Source organism: Excalfactoria chinensis, chromosome 6, assembly GCF_039878825.1.
Source record: "Excalfactoria chinensis isolate bCotChi1 chromosome 6, bCotChi1.hap2, whole genome shotgun sequence".
NCBI classification, from domain to species: Eukaryota; Metazoa; Chordata; class Aves; order Galliformes; family Phasianidae; genus Excalfactoria; species Excalfactoria chinensis.
The window spans coordinates 33995826-34010978 of record NC_092830.1 but is presented as its reverse complement, the minus strand read 5'-3'; the positions used below and the strand labels follow the sequence as shown (position 1 = coordinate 34010978).

Sequence of the window (15153 nt, the reverse complement as noted above, 5' to 3'; positions counted from 1 at the left end):
GAGGAGCGCACCAGGTTTGCTCCCAGCTCTGGGGATGGCAGTGCTGCCCTGTCACACTGCAATGCACAGCGTGGTGGTCTCGGCAGGGCCATCTCCTACAGGAGCAGGGCAGAAAACAGCCTGCAAATGTGTCCCCACAACATTGCCTTGCCAGGCAAAGGAGCAGCAATTCATCAGCGTGTACCAGGATTTGGGAAGGGTGCCTGATACCTTAAAGATGTATCTGGAGGATCAGATGGGGTACCGGGAACAGCTGTGCACAGACAGGCAGGCTGGGCACTGCAGATAGCACCAGGGAAGTAAGTGGCCATGGCTCCCGGCCTGCCAGTGCTGAATAACCAGCTGGACAGTGCACTTGGACATGTGAGGTATCTCTTGGGCAACCCTGTGCAGAGTACACACCTGGACTCTCATGTCCCTATGGGTCCCTGCCAGCTCTGCATGTTTGAGGACTCTCTGATGCCGAGGAAAATACCATGCTCATGCACTCAGCATCACAGCCCTAAAGTAGTGCAGACAACATTAACCTGCAGTAATGCAGACGTACTTGAAGCAGTGGTCTGAATGGTGGTGACCTCTGTGGTTGTGGATGTGGGAGTTGTGGAGAGAGGGAGAAAAAGAAACTCCAGTGAGGCATGTGTTGGTGAACATAGACTTGGAAAACATATCCCCGAGTTTGTGCTCCCCACAACTGCAGGTAAAGTGAAATTCAACCCCAGGGACATTTCTGGCAGCACCGTGCCCACCCCTACAATGTAGACTTCCCAACAACATCCCCTTTGCTACACCTGGGGGCCTCAGGTTGTATGGCTGGGCTGTTAACATCTATAACCCCAAAGTCAAGCACAGGAAGGGAATGTGGAATATGCAGACTCACTTGTAGTTTCCCATGGGGAGGTAGTTGGGTATCCAGTAGTTGCAGCTGTTACAGGAGGAAGAGAAAGAAGCAAGTGAGAGACATTGGGATGAAGGAGCGCATCAGGTTTGCTCCCAGCTCCGGGGATGGCAGTGCTGCCCTGTCACACTGCAATGCACAGCGAGGCTCTCTTGGCAGGGCAATCTCCCACAGGAGCACAGCAATACACAGCCTGCAAATGTGTCCCCGCAGCATCGCCTTGCCAGGCAAAGGAGCACCAGTTCATCAGCGTGTACCAGGATTTGGGAAGGACAATCAGTTGTACCTGAGCAGACAACACTGGCATCTTCATTGTGGTTACAGTTGTGCACGCCCCAGCCATTGCTCCTGCACTCAAACAGGGACGATTCACTCCCCGTGCACTGCACATCATCCAGGTAAATTGTGCCAGTGCCTGGTCCAAAATAGGCATTTCCTGGTGCTGAAACTGCAAAGCCACAGCCCAGCTGCCTGCACACAACATCGGCGTCCCTGAGGTTCCAGCCATCATCGCAGACCGTGCCCTGATTCCCTCTGTAGTAGATCTCCACGCGCCCCTCACAGCGGTTCTGGCCATTCACCAAGCTCAGAGAGGCACCTGGCAAAGGAGGATACAAGGAGCACATGGAAAAACACTGCAGCACGCAAACACCTTCCCCTCACACTGCAATTTAACAGCACACAAGTCTGAGGCCACGAGGACTGCTACTCTCAGCTGAACTAGGAAACTCATTTTCATGATTCTCCTCTGCCTTTCTTCTCTTCTGTGTCTCAGGCACTTGATGGAAAGGATGTGGGAGTTCTGGAGGATGGAAAGCTCCATAACACTGAACTAAGACCTGCTTTGGCCAACAGAGATGCCAAGCCTATGTCCTGCTGCTTTAAGCACAGCTCAGGCAGCCAGGGAACACCAATCCACCTTCACTCAACATATTTGTAGCTGCAACCCAAACACTCTCTCTGGTTTTGAACTCTACAAAATAAGAATGTGAAACATTTAGAGTGTGTCCACAGAAGGGTGAAAGAAATGATGGAAAAATCAACTAGATTCCATGATTTATGAGGAGTGGCAGAGGTCACTTGTCTGTTGAGCCTAGAGAGCACAGGAGACTCAGAAGGGATGTGGTTTGTGGACACACCTTCCTCACGATGGGTAAAGGGGAATGGCTTGAAGATGCATCTGGAGGATCAGTGGAGGTACTGGGAACAGCTGTGCACAGACAGGCAGGCTGGGCAATGCAGGTAGCACCAGGGAAGTAAGTGGCCATAGCTCCCAGCCTATAAGTGCAGAATAGCCAGCTGGACAGTGCTTTCCAACACGTGAGTTCTGTCTTGGTCCACCCTGTGCAGAGTCCACACTTGGACTCTATCATCCCTGTGGATCCCTGCCAGATCTGCGTGTTTGATGACTCTCTGACACCACGGAAAAGGCAAAGCTCAAGCACTCAGACAGCATCACAGCCCTAAAATAGTGCAGAGACAAACAAGGAATAATGCAGACACACCTGGAGGAATGGATGGAATGGAGCTATCTGTGGTTGTGGGAGCTGTGGAGACAGGGAGAAAAAGAAACTCCAGTGAGGCATGTGTTGGTGAACATAGACTAGGAAAACATATCCCCGAGATTAGTGCTCCCCACAACTGCAGGTAAAGTGAAATTCAACCCCAGGGACATTTCTGGCAGCACCGTGCCCACCCCTGCAATGTAGACTTCCCAACAACATCCCCTTTGCTACACCAGGGGCCTCAGGTTTTATGGCTGGGCTGTTAACACCTATAACCGCAAGGTCAAGTCCAGGAAGGGAATGTGGAATATGCAGACTCACCTGCAGTTGTCCATGGGTAGGTAGTTGTGTATTCAGTAGGTGCAGCTGTTACAGGAGGAAGAGAAAGAAGCAAATGAGAGACATCGGGATGGAGGAGCATACCAGATTTGCTCCCAGCTCTGGGGATGGCGGTGCTGCCCTGTCACACTGCAATGCACAGCGTGGTGGTCTCTACAAGGGCATCTCCTACAGGAGCAGGGCAGAAAACAGCCTGCAAAAGAGGCCCCACTACATCGCCTTGCCAGGCAAAGGAGCAGCAATTCATCAGCGTGTACCAGGATTTGGGAAGGGTGCCTGATACCTTAAAGATGTATCTGGAGGATCAGATGGGGTACTGGGAACAGCTGTGCACAGACAGGCAGGCTGGGCACTGCAGGTAGAACCAGGGAAGTAAGTGGCCATGGCTCCCGGCCTGCCAGTGCTGAATAACCAGCTGGACAGTGCACTTGGACATGTGAGGTATCTCCTGGGCCACCCTGTGCAGAATCCACACCTGGACTCTCATGTCCCTATGTGTCCCTGCCAGCTCTGCATGTTTGAGGACTCCCTGATGCCGTGGAAAATGCCATGCTCATGCACTCAGCATCACAGCCCTAAAGTAGTGCAGACAACATTAACCTGCAGTAATGCAGACGTACTTGAAGCAGTGGTCTGAATGGTGGTGACCTCTGTGGTTGTGGATGTGGGAGTTGTGGAGAGAGGGAGAAAAAGAAACTCCAGTGAGGCATGTGTTGGTGAACATAGACTTGGAAAACATATCCCCGAGTTTGTGCTCCCCACAACTGCAGGTAAAGTGAAATTCAACCCCAAGGACATTTCTGGCAGCACCGTGCCCACCCCTACAATGTAGACTTCCCAACAACATCCCCTTTGCTACACCTGGGCACCTCAGGTTGTATGGCTGGGCTGTTAACATCTATAACCCCAATGTAAAGCACAGGAAGGGAATGTGGAATATGCAGACTCACTTGTAGATGTCCATGGGGAGGTAGTTGGGTATCCAGTAGTTGCAGCTGTTACAGGAGGAAGAGAAAGAAGCAAATGAGAGACATTGGGATGGAGGAGCGCACCAGGTTTGCTCCCAGCTCTGGGGATGGTGGTGCTGCCCTGTCACACTGCAATGCACAGCGAGGCTCTCTCGGCAGGGCCATCTCCCACAGGAGCACAGCAATACACAGCCTGCAAATGTGTCCCCACAGCATCGCCTTGCCAGGCAAAGGAGCACCAGTTCATCAGCGTGTACCAGGATTTGGGAAGGACAATCAGTTGTACCTGAGCAGACAACACTGGCATCCTCATAGTGGTTACAGTTGTGCACGCCCCAGCCACTGCTCCTGCACTCAAACAGGGACGACTCACTCCCGGTGCACTGCACATCATCCAGGTAAATTGTGCCAGTGCCTGGTCCAAAATAGGCATTTCCTGGTGCTGAAACTGCAAAGCCGCAGCCCAGCTGCCTGCACACAACATCGGCGTCCCTGAGGTTCCAGCCATCATCGCAGACCGTGCCCTGATTCCCTCTGTAGTAGATCTCCACGCGCCCCTCACAGCGGTTCTGGCCATTCACCAAGCTCAAAGAGGCACCTGGCAAAGGAGGATACAAGGAGCACATGGCAAAACACTGCAGCACGCAAACTCCTTCCCCTCACACTGCAATTTAACAGCACACAAGTCTGAGGCCACGAGGACTGCTACTCTCAGCTGAAAACTCATGAATGATAATGATGCTACTCTCAGCTGAAAACTCATTTTCATGATTCTCCTCTGCCTTTCTTCTCTTCTGTGTCTCAGGCACTTGATGGAAAGGATGTGGGAGTTCTGGAGGATGGAAAGCTCCATAACACTGAACTAAGACCTGCTTTGGCCAACAGAGATGCCAAGCCTATGTCCTGCTGCTTTAAGCACAGCTCAGGCAGCCAGGGAACACCAATCCACCTTCACTCAACATATTTGTAGCTGCAACCCAAACACACTCTCTGGTTTTGAACTCTACAAAATAAGAATGTGAAACATGTAGAGTGTGTCCACAGAAGGGTGAAAGAAATGATGGAAAAATCAACTAGATTCCATGATTTATGAGGAGTGGCAGAGGTCACTTGTCTGTTGAGCCTAGAGAGCACAGGAGACTCAGAAGGGATGTGGTTTGTGGACACACCTTCCTCACGATGGGTAAAGGGGAATGGCTTGAAGATGCATCTGGAGGATCAGTGGAGGTACTGGGAACAGCTGTGCACAGACAGGCAGGCTGGGCACTGCAGGTAGCACAAGGGAAGTAAGTGGCCATAGCTTCCAGCCTATAAGTGCAGAATAACCAGCTGGACAGTGCACTTGGACATGTGAGGTACCTCTTGGTCCACCCTGTGCAGAGTCCACACTTGGACTCTATCATCCCTGTGGATCCCTGCCAGATCTGCGTGTTTGAGGACTCTCTGACACCACGGAAAAGGCAAAGCTCAAGCACTCAGACAGCATCACAGCCCTAAAATAGGGCAGAGACCAACGAGGAATAATGCAGACACACCTGGAGGAATGGATGGAATGGAGCTTTCTGTGGCTGTGGGAGCTGTGGAGACAGGGAGAAAAAGAAACTCCAGTGAGGCATGTGTTGGTGAACATAGACTTGGAATACATATACCCGAGTTTGTGCTCCCCACAACTGCAGTTAAAGTGAAATTCAACCCCAGGGACATTTCTGGCAGCACCGTGCCCACCCCTGCAATGTAGACTTCCCAACAACATCCCCTTTGCTACACCTGGGGGCCTCAGGTTTTATGGCTGGGCTGCTAACACCTATAACCTCAAAGTCCAGCACAGGAAGGGAATGTGGAATATGCAGACTCACCTGCAGTTGTCCATGGGTAGGTAGTTGTGTATTCAGTAGGTGCAGCTGTTACAGGAGGAAGAGAAAGAAGCAAATGAGAGACATCGGGATGGAGGAGCGCACCAGGTTTGCTCCCAGCTCTGGGGATGGCGGTGCTGCCCTGTCACACTGCAATGCACAGCGTGGTGGTCTCTACAAGGGCATCTCCTACAGGAGCAGGGCAGAAAACAGCCTGCAAAAGTGGCCCCACTACATCGCCTTGCCAGGCAAAGGAGCAGCAATTCATCAGCGTGTACCAGGATTTGGGAAGGGTGCCTGATACCTTATAGATGTATCTGGAGGATCAGATGGGATACTGGGAACAGCTGTGCACAGACAGGCAGGCTGGGCACTGTAGGTAGCACCATGGAATTAAGTGGCCATGGCTCCCAGCCTGCCAGTGCTGAATAACCAGCTGGACAGTGCACTTGGACATGTGAGGTATCTCTTGGGCCACCCTGTGCAGAGTACACACCTGGACTCTCATGTCCCTATGGGTCCCTGCCTGCTGTGCATGTTTGAGGACTCTCTGATGCCATGGAAAATACCATGCTCATGCTCTCAGCATCACAGCCGTAAAATACTGCAGACAACAGTAACCTGCAGTAATGCAGACGTACTTGAAGCAGTGGTCTGAATGGTGGTGACCTCTGTGGTTGTGGGAGTTGTGGAGAGAGGGAGAGAAAAAAACTCCAGTGAGGCATGTGTTGGTGAACATAGACTTGGAAAACATATCCCCGAGTTTGTGGTCCCCACAACTGCAGTTAAAGTGAAATTCAACCCCAGGGACATTTCTGGCAGCACCGTGCCCACCCCTGCAATGTAGGCTTCCCAACAACATCCCCTTTGCTACACCTGGGGGCCTCATATTGTATGGCTGGGCTGCTAACACCTATAACTGCAAAGTCAAGCGCAGGAAGGGAATGTGGAATATGCAGACTCACTTGTAGTTTCCCATGTGGAGGTAGTAGTGTCTTCAGTAGTTGTATCTGTTACAGAAGGAAGAGAAAGAAGCAAATGAGAGACATTGGGATGGAGGAGCGCACCAGATTTGCTCCCAGCTCTGGGGATGGCGGTGCTGCCCTGTCACACTGCAATGCACAGCGTGGTGGTCTCGGAAGGGCCATCTCCTACAGGAGCAGGGCAGAAAACAGCCTGCAAATGTGGCCCCACAACATCGCCTTGCCAGGCAAAGGAGCAGCAATTCATCAGCATGTACCAGGATTTGGGAAGGGTGCCTGATACCTTAAAGATGTATCTGGAGGATCAGATGGGGTACCTGCTTTGGTTCACATACCAAAGCAAATGGTGGTGAAGTTTCCAGATAAAATGAATGGATATACACTTCTTACACAGGCAATGGGTGTAATCACAGCAGAACTAGGAATCTAAACTGCTAATTTGCATTTAGCAGGCTTAAGGAATGAAAGCGCATGAGAGAAAGGAACAGATACTGGCTAAAAAGTTACTAAAGCATAAAAAAGACCAAAGACCAGATGGAGGCCTAAAGACACTCAAGGGACAATCAGAGAAATCTAAGAGTAAAAAGGAGGGTATCAAGATATCATGAAAAATTCAGAATTTCTAAGAGTAGAACAGAAAAAACAGTGGGATATAGAATACAGATGAAAACATATAAAAAAATAAGCAAACAATAAAATAAAATACTGAAAGTCAGATACATACCAGGTGTGCTGGATGGTGTAGAAGGAACAGGAGTTGAGGTATCAACATCTGTTGAGAGAGGAAGAGAAAGAAGCAAGTGAGAGACATTGGGATGGAGGAGCACGCAAGGCTGGCTTCCAGCTCTGGGAACGGCAATGCTGCCCTGTCACACTGCAATGCACAGGGTGGGGGTCTCTTAAAGATGCACCAGGAGGACCAGCTGAGATACTGGGAACAGCTGTGCACAGACAGGCAGGCTGGGCACTGCAGGTAGCACCATGGAAGTAAGTGGCCATGGCTCCCAGCCTATCAGTGCTGAATAACCAGCTGGACAGTGCACTTGGACATGTGAGGTATCTCTTGGGCCACCCTGTGCAGAGTCCACACCTGGACTCTCATGTCCCTATGGGTCCCTGCCAGCTCTGCATGTTTGAGGATTCTCTGATGCCATGGAAAATACCATGCTCATGCACTCAGCATCACAGCCCTAAAGTAGTGCAGACAACAGTAACCTGCAGTAATGCAGACGTACTTGAAGCAGTGGTCTGAATGGTGGTGACCTCTGTGGTTGTGGGAGTTGTGGAGAGAGGGAGAGAAAAAAACTCCAGTGAGGCATGTGTTGGTGAACATAGACTTGGAAAACATATCCCCGAGTTTGTGGTCCCCACAACTGCAGGTAAAGTGAAATTCAACCCCAGGGACATTTCTGGCAGCACCATGCCCACCCCTGCAATGTAGGCTTCCCAACAACATCCCCTTTGCTACACCTGGGGGCCTCATATTTTATGGCTGGGCTGCTAACACCTATAACCGCAAAGTCAAGCACAGGAAGGGAATGTGGAATATGCAGACTCACTTGTAGTTTCCCATGGGGAGGTAGTTGTGTCTTCAGTAGTTATATCTGTTACAGAAGGAAGAGAAAGAAGCAAATGAGAGACATTGGGATGGAGGAGCGCACCAGATTTGCTCCCAGCTCTGGGGATGGCGGTGCTGCCCTGTCACACTGCAATGCACAGCGTGATGGTCTCGGCAGGGCCATCTCCTACAGGAGCTGTGCACAGACAGGCAGGCTGGGCACTGCAGATAGTACCAGGGAAGTAAGTGGCCATGGCTCCCGGCCTGCCAGTGCTGAATAACCAGCTGGACAGTGCACTTGGACATGTGAGGTATCTCTTGGGCCACCCTGTGCAGAATCCACACCTGGACTCTCATGTCCCTATGGGTCCCTGCCTGCTGTGCATGTTTGAGGACTCCCTGATGCCGTGGAAAATACCATGCTCATGCACTCAGCATCACAGCCCTAAAGTAGTGCAGACAACAGTAACCTGCAGTAATGCAGATGTACTTGAAGCAGTGGTCTGAATGGTGGTGACCTCTGTGGTTGTGCATGTGGGAGTTGTGGAGAGAGGGAGAGGAAGAAACTCCAGTGAGGCATGTGTTGGTGAACATAGACTTGGAAAACATATCCCCGAGTTTGTGCTCCCCACAACTGCAGATAAAGTGAAATTCAACCCCAGGGACATTTCTGGCAGCACCGTGCCCACCCCTGCAATGTAGACTTCCCAACAACATCCCCTTTGCTACACCTGGGGGCCTCACGTTGTATGGCTGGGCTGCTAGCTCCTATAACCGCAAAGTCAAGCACAGGAAGGGAATGTGGAATATGCAGACTCACCTGTAGGTGTCCATGGGGAGGTAGTTGGGTATTCAGTAGTTGTACCTGTTACAGGAGGAAGAGAAAGAAGCAAGTGAGAGACATTGGGATGGAGGAGCGTACCAGGTTTGCTTGCAGCTCTGGGGATGGCGGTGCTGCCCTGTCACACTGCAATGCACAGCGTGGTGGTCTCGGCAGGGCCATCTCCTACAGGACCTGTGCACAGACAGGCAGGCTGGGCACTGGACGTGGCTCCCAGGGAAGTAAGAGGCCATGGCTCCCGGCCTGCCAGTGCTGAATAACCAGCTGGACAGTGCACTTGGACCTGTGAGGTATCTCTTGGGCCACCCTATGCAGAGTCCACACCTGGACTCTCATGTCCATATGGGTTCCCGCCAGCTCTGCATGTTTGAGGGCTCAATGATGCCGTGGAAAATACCATGCTCATGCACTCGGCATCACAGCCCTGAAGTAGTGCAGACAACATTAACCTGCATTAATGCAGATGTACTTGAAGCAGTGGTCTGAGAGGTGGTGACCTCTGTGGTTGTGGATGTGGGAGTTTTGGAGAGAAGGAGAAAAAGAAACTCCAGTGAGGCATGTGTTGGTGAACATAGACTTGGAAAACATATCCCCGAGTTTAGTGTTCCCCACAACTGCAGGTAAAGTGAAATTCAACCCCAGGGACATTTCTGGCAGCACCGTGCCCACCCCTGCAATGTAGGCTTCCCAACAACATCCCCTTTGCTACACCTGGGGGCCTCATATTGTATGGCTGGGCTGCTAACACCTATAACCGCAAAGTCAAGCTCAGGAAGGGAATGTGGAATATGCAGACTCACTTGTAGTTTCCCATGGGGAGGAAGTTGTGTCTTCAGTAATTGTATCTGTTACAGAAGGAAGAGAAAGAAGCAAATGAGAGACATTGGGATAGAGGAGCGCACCAGGTTTGCTCCCAGCTCTGGGGATGGCGGTGCTGCCCTGTCACACTGCAATGCACAGCGTGGTGGTCTCGGCAGGGCCATCTCCTACAGGACCTGTGCACAGACAGGCAGGCTGGGCACTGCAGGTAGCACCAGGGAAGTAAGTGGCCATGGCTCCCGGCCTGCCAGTGCTGAATAACCAGCTGGACAGTGCACTTGGACATGAAAGGTATCTCTTGGTCCGCCCTGTGCAGAGTCCACACCTGGACTCTCATGTCCCTATGGGTCCCCGCCAGCTCTGCATGTCTGAGGATTCTCTGATGCCATGGAAAATACCATGCTCATGCACTCAGCATCACAGCCCTAAAGAAGAGCAGACAACATTAACCTGCATTAATGCAGATGTACTTGAAGCAGTGGTCTGAATGGTGGTGACCTCTGTGGTTGTGGATGTGGGAGTTGTGGAGAGAGGGAGAGGAAGAAACTCCAGTGAGGCATGTGTTGGTGAACATAGACGTGGAAAACATATCAACGAGTTTGTGCTCCCCACAACAGACGGTAAAGTGAAATTCAACCCCAGGGACATTTCTGGCCACACCTTGTCCACCCCTACAATGTAGACTTCCCAACAACATCCCCTATGCTACAGCTGGGCACCTCAGGTTGTATGGCTGTGCTATTAACATCTATAACCCCAATGTAAAGCACAGGAAGGGAATGTGGAATATGCAGACTCACATGTACTTTCCCATGTGTAGGTAGTTGTGTCTTCAGTAGTTGTATCTGTTACAGAAGGAAGAGAAAGAAGCAAATGAGAGACACTGGGATGGAGGAGCGCAACAGATTTGCTCCCAGCTCTGGGGATGGCGGTGCTCCCCTGTCACACTGCAATGCACAGCGTGGTGGTCTCTACAAGGGCATCGCCTACAGGAGCAGGGCAGAAAACAGCCTGCAAATGTGGCCCCACAACATCGCCTTGCCAGGCGAAGGAGCAGCAATTCATCAGCGTGTACCAGGATTTGGGAAGGTTGCCTGATACCTTAAAGATGTATCTGGAGGATCAGAGAGGGTACCGGGAACAGCTGTGCACATATAGGCAGGCTGGGCACTGGACGTGACCCCAGGGAAGTAAGTGGCCATGGCTCCCGACCTGCCAATGCTGAATAACCAGCTGGACAGTGCACTTGGACATGTGAGGTATCTCTTGGGCCAACCTGTGCAGAATCCACACCTGGACTCTCATGCCCCTATGGGTCCCCGCCAGCTCTGCATGTTTGAGGACTCTCTGATGCCGTGGAAAATACCATGCTCATGCACTCGGCATCACAGCCCTAAAGTAGTGCAGACAACAGTAACCTGCAGTAATGCAGACATACTTGAAGCAGTGGTCTGAATGGTGGTGACCTCTGTGGTTGTGGATGTGGGAGTTGTGGAGAGAGGGAGAGAAAGATACTCCAGTGAGGCATGTGTTGGTGAATATAGACTTGGAAAACATATCCCCGAGTATGTGGTCCCCACAAATGCAGGTAAAGTGAAATTCAACCCCAGGGACATTTCTGGCAGCACCGTGCCCTCCACTGCAATGTAGGCTTCCCAACAACATCTCTTTTGCTACACCTGGGGGCCTCAGGTTTTATGGCTGGGCTGCTAACTCCTATAACCCCAAAGTCAAGCACAGGAAGGGAATGAGGAATATGCAGACTCACCTGTAGGTGACCATGGGGAGGTAGTTGTGTATTCAGTAGGTGCAGCTGTTACAGGAGAAAGAGAAAGAAGCAAGTGAGAGACATTGGGATGGAGGAGCACACCAGATTTGCTCCCAGCTCTGGGGATGGCGGTGCTGCCCTGTCACACTGCAATGCACAGCGTTGTAGTCTCGGCAGGGCCATCTCCTACAGGAGCAGGGCAGAAAACAGCCTGCAAAAGTGGCCCCACAACATCGCCTTGCCAGGCAAAGGAGCAGCAATTCATCAGCGTGTACCAGGATTTGGGAAGGGTGCCTGATACCTTAAAGATGTATCTGGAGGATCAGATGGGGTACCGGGAACAGCTGTGCACAGACAGGCAGGCTGGGCACTGGACGTGGCTCCCAGGGAAGTAAGTGGCCATGGCTCCCAGCCTGCCAGTGCTGAATAACCAGCTGGACAGTGCACTTCGACATGTGAGGTATCTCTTGGGCCACCCTATGCAGAGTCCACTCCTGGACTCTCATGTCCCTATGGGTCCCTGCCAGCTCTGCATGTTTGAGGGCTCACTGATGCCGTGGAAAATACCATGCTCATGCACTCGGCATCACAGCCCTAAAGTAGTGCAAACAACATTGACCTGCAGTAATGCAGATGTACTTGAAGCAGTGGTCTGAATGGTGGTGACCTCTGTGGTTGTGGATGTGGGAGTTGTGGAGAGAGGGAGAAAAAGAAACTCCAGTGAGGCATGTGTTAGTGAACATAGACTTGGAAAACATATCGCCGAGTTTGTGCTCCCCACAACTGCAGGTAAAGTGAAATTCAACCCCAGGGACATTTCTGGCAGCACCGTGCCCACCCCTGCAATGTAGGCTTCCCAACAAGAACCCCTTTGCTACACCTGGGGGCCTCAGGTTGTATGGCTGGGCTGCTAACACCTATAACCGCAAAGTCAAGCACAGGAGGGGAATGTGGAATATGCAGACTCACCTGTAGTTGTCCATGGGGAGGTTGTGTATTCAGTAGTTGCAGCTGTTACAGAAGGAAGAGAAAGAAGAAAATGAGAGACATTGGGATGGAGGAGCGCACCAGATTTGCTCCCAGCTCTGGGGATGGGGGTGCTGCCCTGTCACACTGCAATGCACAGCGTGGTGGTCTTGGCAGGGCCATCTCCTACAGGAGCAGGGCAGAAAACAGCCTGCAAATGTGTCCCCACAACATCGCCTTGCCAGGCAAAGGAGCAGCAATTCATCAGCGTGTACCAGGATTTGGGAAGGGTGCCTGATACCTTAAAGATGTATCTGGAGGATCAGATGGGATACTGGGAACAGCTGTGCACAGACAGGCAGGCTGGGCACTGGACGTGGCCCCCAGCGAACTAAGTGGCCATGGCTCCCGGCCTGCCAGTGCTGAATAACCAGCTGGACAGTGCACTTGGACATGTGAGGTATCTCTTGGGCCACCCTATGCAGAGTCCACTCCTGGACTCTCATGTCCCTATGGGTCCCTGCCAGCTCTGCATGTTTGAGGGCTCACTGATGCCGTGGAAAATACCATGCTCATGCACTCAGCACCACAGCCCTAAAGTAGTGCAAACAACATTGACCTGCATTAATGCAGAGTAACTTGAAGCAGTGGTCTGAATGGTGGTGACCTCTGTGGTTGTGGATGTGGGAGTTGTGGAGAGGGGGAGAAAAAGAAACTCCAGTGAGGCATGTGTTGGTGAACATAGACTTGGAAAACATATCCCCGAGTTTGTGCTCCCCACAACTGCAGGTAAAGTGAAATTCAACCCCAGGGACATTTCTGGCAGCACCGTGCCCACCCCTGCAATGTAGGCTTCCCAACAACATCCCCTTTGCTACACCTGGGGGCCTCAGGTTGTATGGCTGTGCTGTTAACATCTATAACCCCAATGTAAAGCACAGGAAGGGAATGTGGAATATGCAGACTCACATGTACTTTCCCATGGGTAGGTAGCTGAGTATCTAGTTTTCGCAGCTGCTACAGGAGGAAGAGAAAGAAGCAAGTGAGAGACATTGGGATGATGGAGTGCAGCAGGTTTGCTCCCAGCTCTGGGGATGGCGGTGCTGCCCTGTCACACTGCAATGCACAGCGAGGCTCTCTTGGCAGGGCCATCTCCCACAGGAGCACAGCAATACACAGCCTGCAAATGTGTCCCCACAACATCGTCTTGCCAGGCAAAGGAGCACCAGTTCATCAGCGTGTACCAGGATTTGGGAAGGACAATCAGTGGTACCTGAGCGGACAACACTGGCATCCTCATAGTGGTTACAGTTGTGCACGCCCCAGCCACTGCTCCTGCACTCAAACAGGGACGACTCACTCCCGGTGCACTGCACATCATCCAGGTAAATTGTGCCAGTGCCTGGTCCAAAATAGGCATTTTCTGGTGCTGAAACTGCAAAGCCGCAGCCCAGCTGCCTGCACACATCATTGGCATTCCTGAAGTCCCAGACATCATCACAGACCGTGCCTCAAATCCCATTGCATTAGACCTCTATGCGCCCCTCACAGCAGTTCCGGCCATTCACCAAGCTCAGAGAGGCACCCGGGAAAGGAGGACACAAAGAGCATATGGAAAAACACTGCAGCACACACACACCTTCCCTTCACACTGCAATTTAACAGCACACAAGAGTGAGGCCATGAGGACTGCTCCTCTCAGCTGAATATGGCTCCTCATTTCCATGTCACTCCTCTCCCTTTCTTCTCTTCTGTGTCTTTCATGCTTCTTGAAATGGATATGGGAATTCTGGTGGATTGAAAACCAGTCTAATTCATCAATGTTCTTTGGCTTCCAGAAGGGCCAAGTTTAATCTAGGTACACACTAATCCAGGTACGGTCATACTGTCAAAAATAATGCCTGCCCCTCTACTCTCAGTGCAGCTGCACATCCTGTATTACGTGAACTTTTGGTCTTAATTTCATACTATTATTACTATATTCCTTAATTTCACACTATTATACATGGAGTTATACAAATAAAGTATTTCATTGCTATTTTCATGGTAGTATTATTTTGTTTTAATCTATGCTAAAGGACACTACAGTAAAAGTCGAAACAACATTGGTTCGTTGCACTAAATTTACATCAGTGCAAATAATAGTTAATCATAAAGTTGATTGGATTATGTTTTTAATAAGAAAACATAATGCTGTTTAATTGCAGTCTGTTTTACATACAATGTTTGAACAAAGTTGATTACATTATCACATGAGTTACATGTATGGAATTGGTGAAGAGGAGTAAACCATCCCCGATTCTCCACCTTTTTGTAAGAATGTTTTAGAAGATTTTAAGCAGTTTACCTGAGCTGGCATCCAGAATTGCTGCGCTTAAGAGGAAAAGCAGGATCTTGTTGGTACCCATCTTGCACAAGAGGTGCCAATGAAGCAGAGCATCAGAATTTATACCCCGCTGCTGTGAAAGGGTGAGGCTCCCAAGGCCAGCCTGTCCAAACAGCAGACGATTACGAAATGTAGTTTAACAGCCATGATCCAAGTTACACCTGGCCTCTTATCTGATGTTTTACGACAACCGGATCTTTACAGAAACAGAACCTTTTAAGTTTCGGTTTCTGGAAAATTTGTTCTATCGTCATTATTACAAATTATCTTAA

The 15153-nt window shown here is 50.8% G+C and overlaps 1 protein-coding gene across 1 annotated transcript; it reads right to left on the bottom strand.

Moving 5' to 3' along the window:
• Positions 1–51: 51 nt before the first annotated feature.
• LOC140254470 (scavenger receptor cysteine-rich domain-containing protein DMBT1-like) lies at positions 52–14903 on the bottom strand. The gene is made up of 6 exons (XM_072340963.1): positions 14843–14903; positions 13769–13897; positions 3994–4305; positions 1182–1493; positions 878–922; positions 52–95 (listed from the first exon to the last, which is right to left on the bottom strand). The coding sequence occupies exons 1-6, from the start codon at positions 14901–14903 to the stop codon at positions 52–54; spliced, it is 903 nt and encodes a 300-aa protein (XP_072197064.1).
• Between the last annotated feature and the right edge of the window lie 250 nt (positions 14904–15153).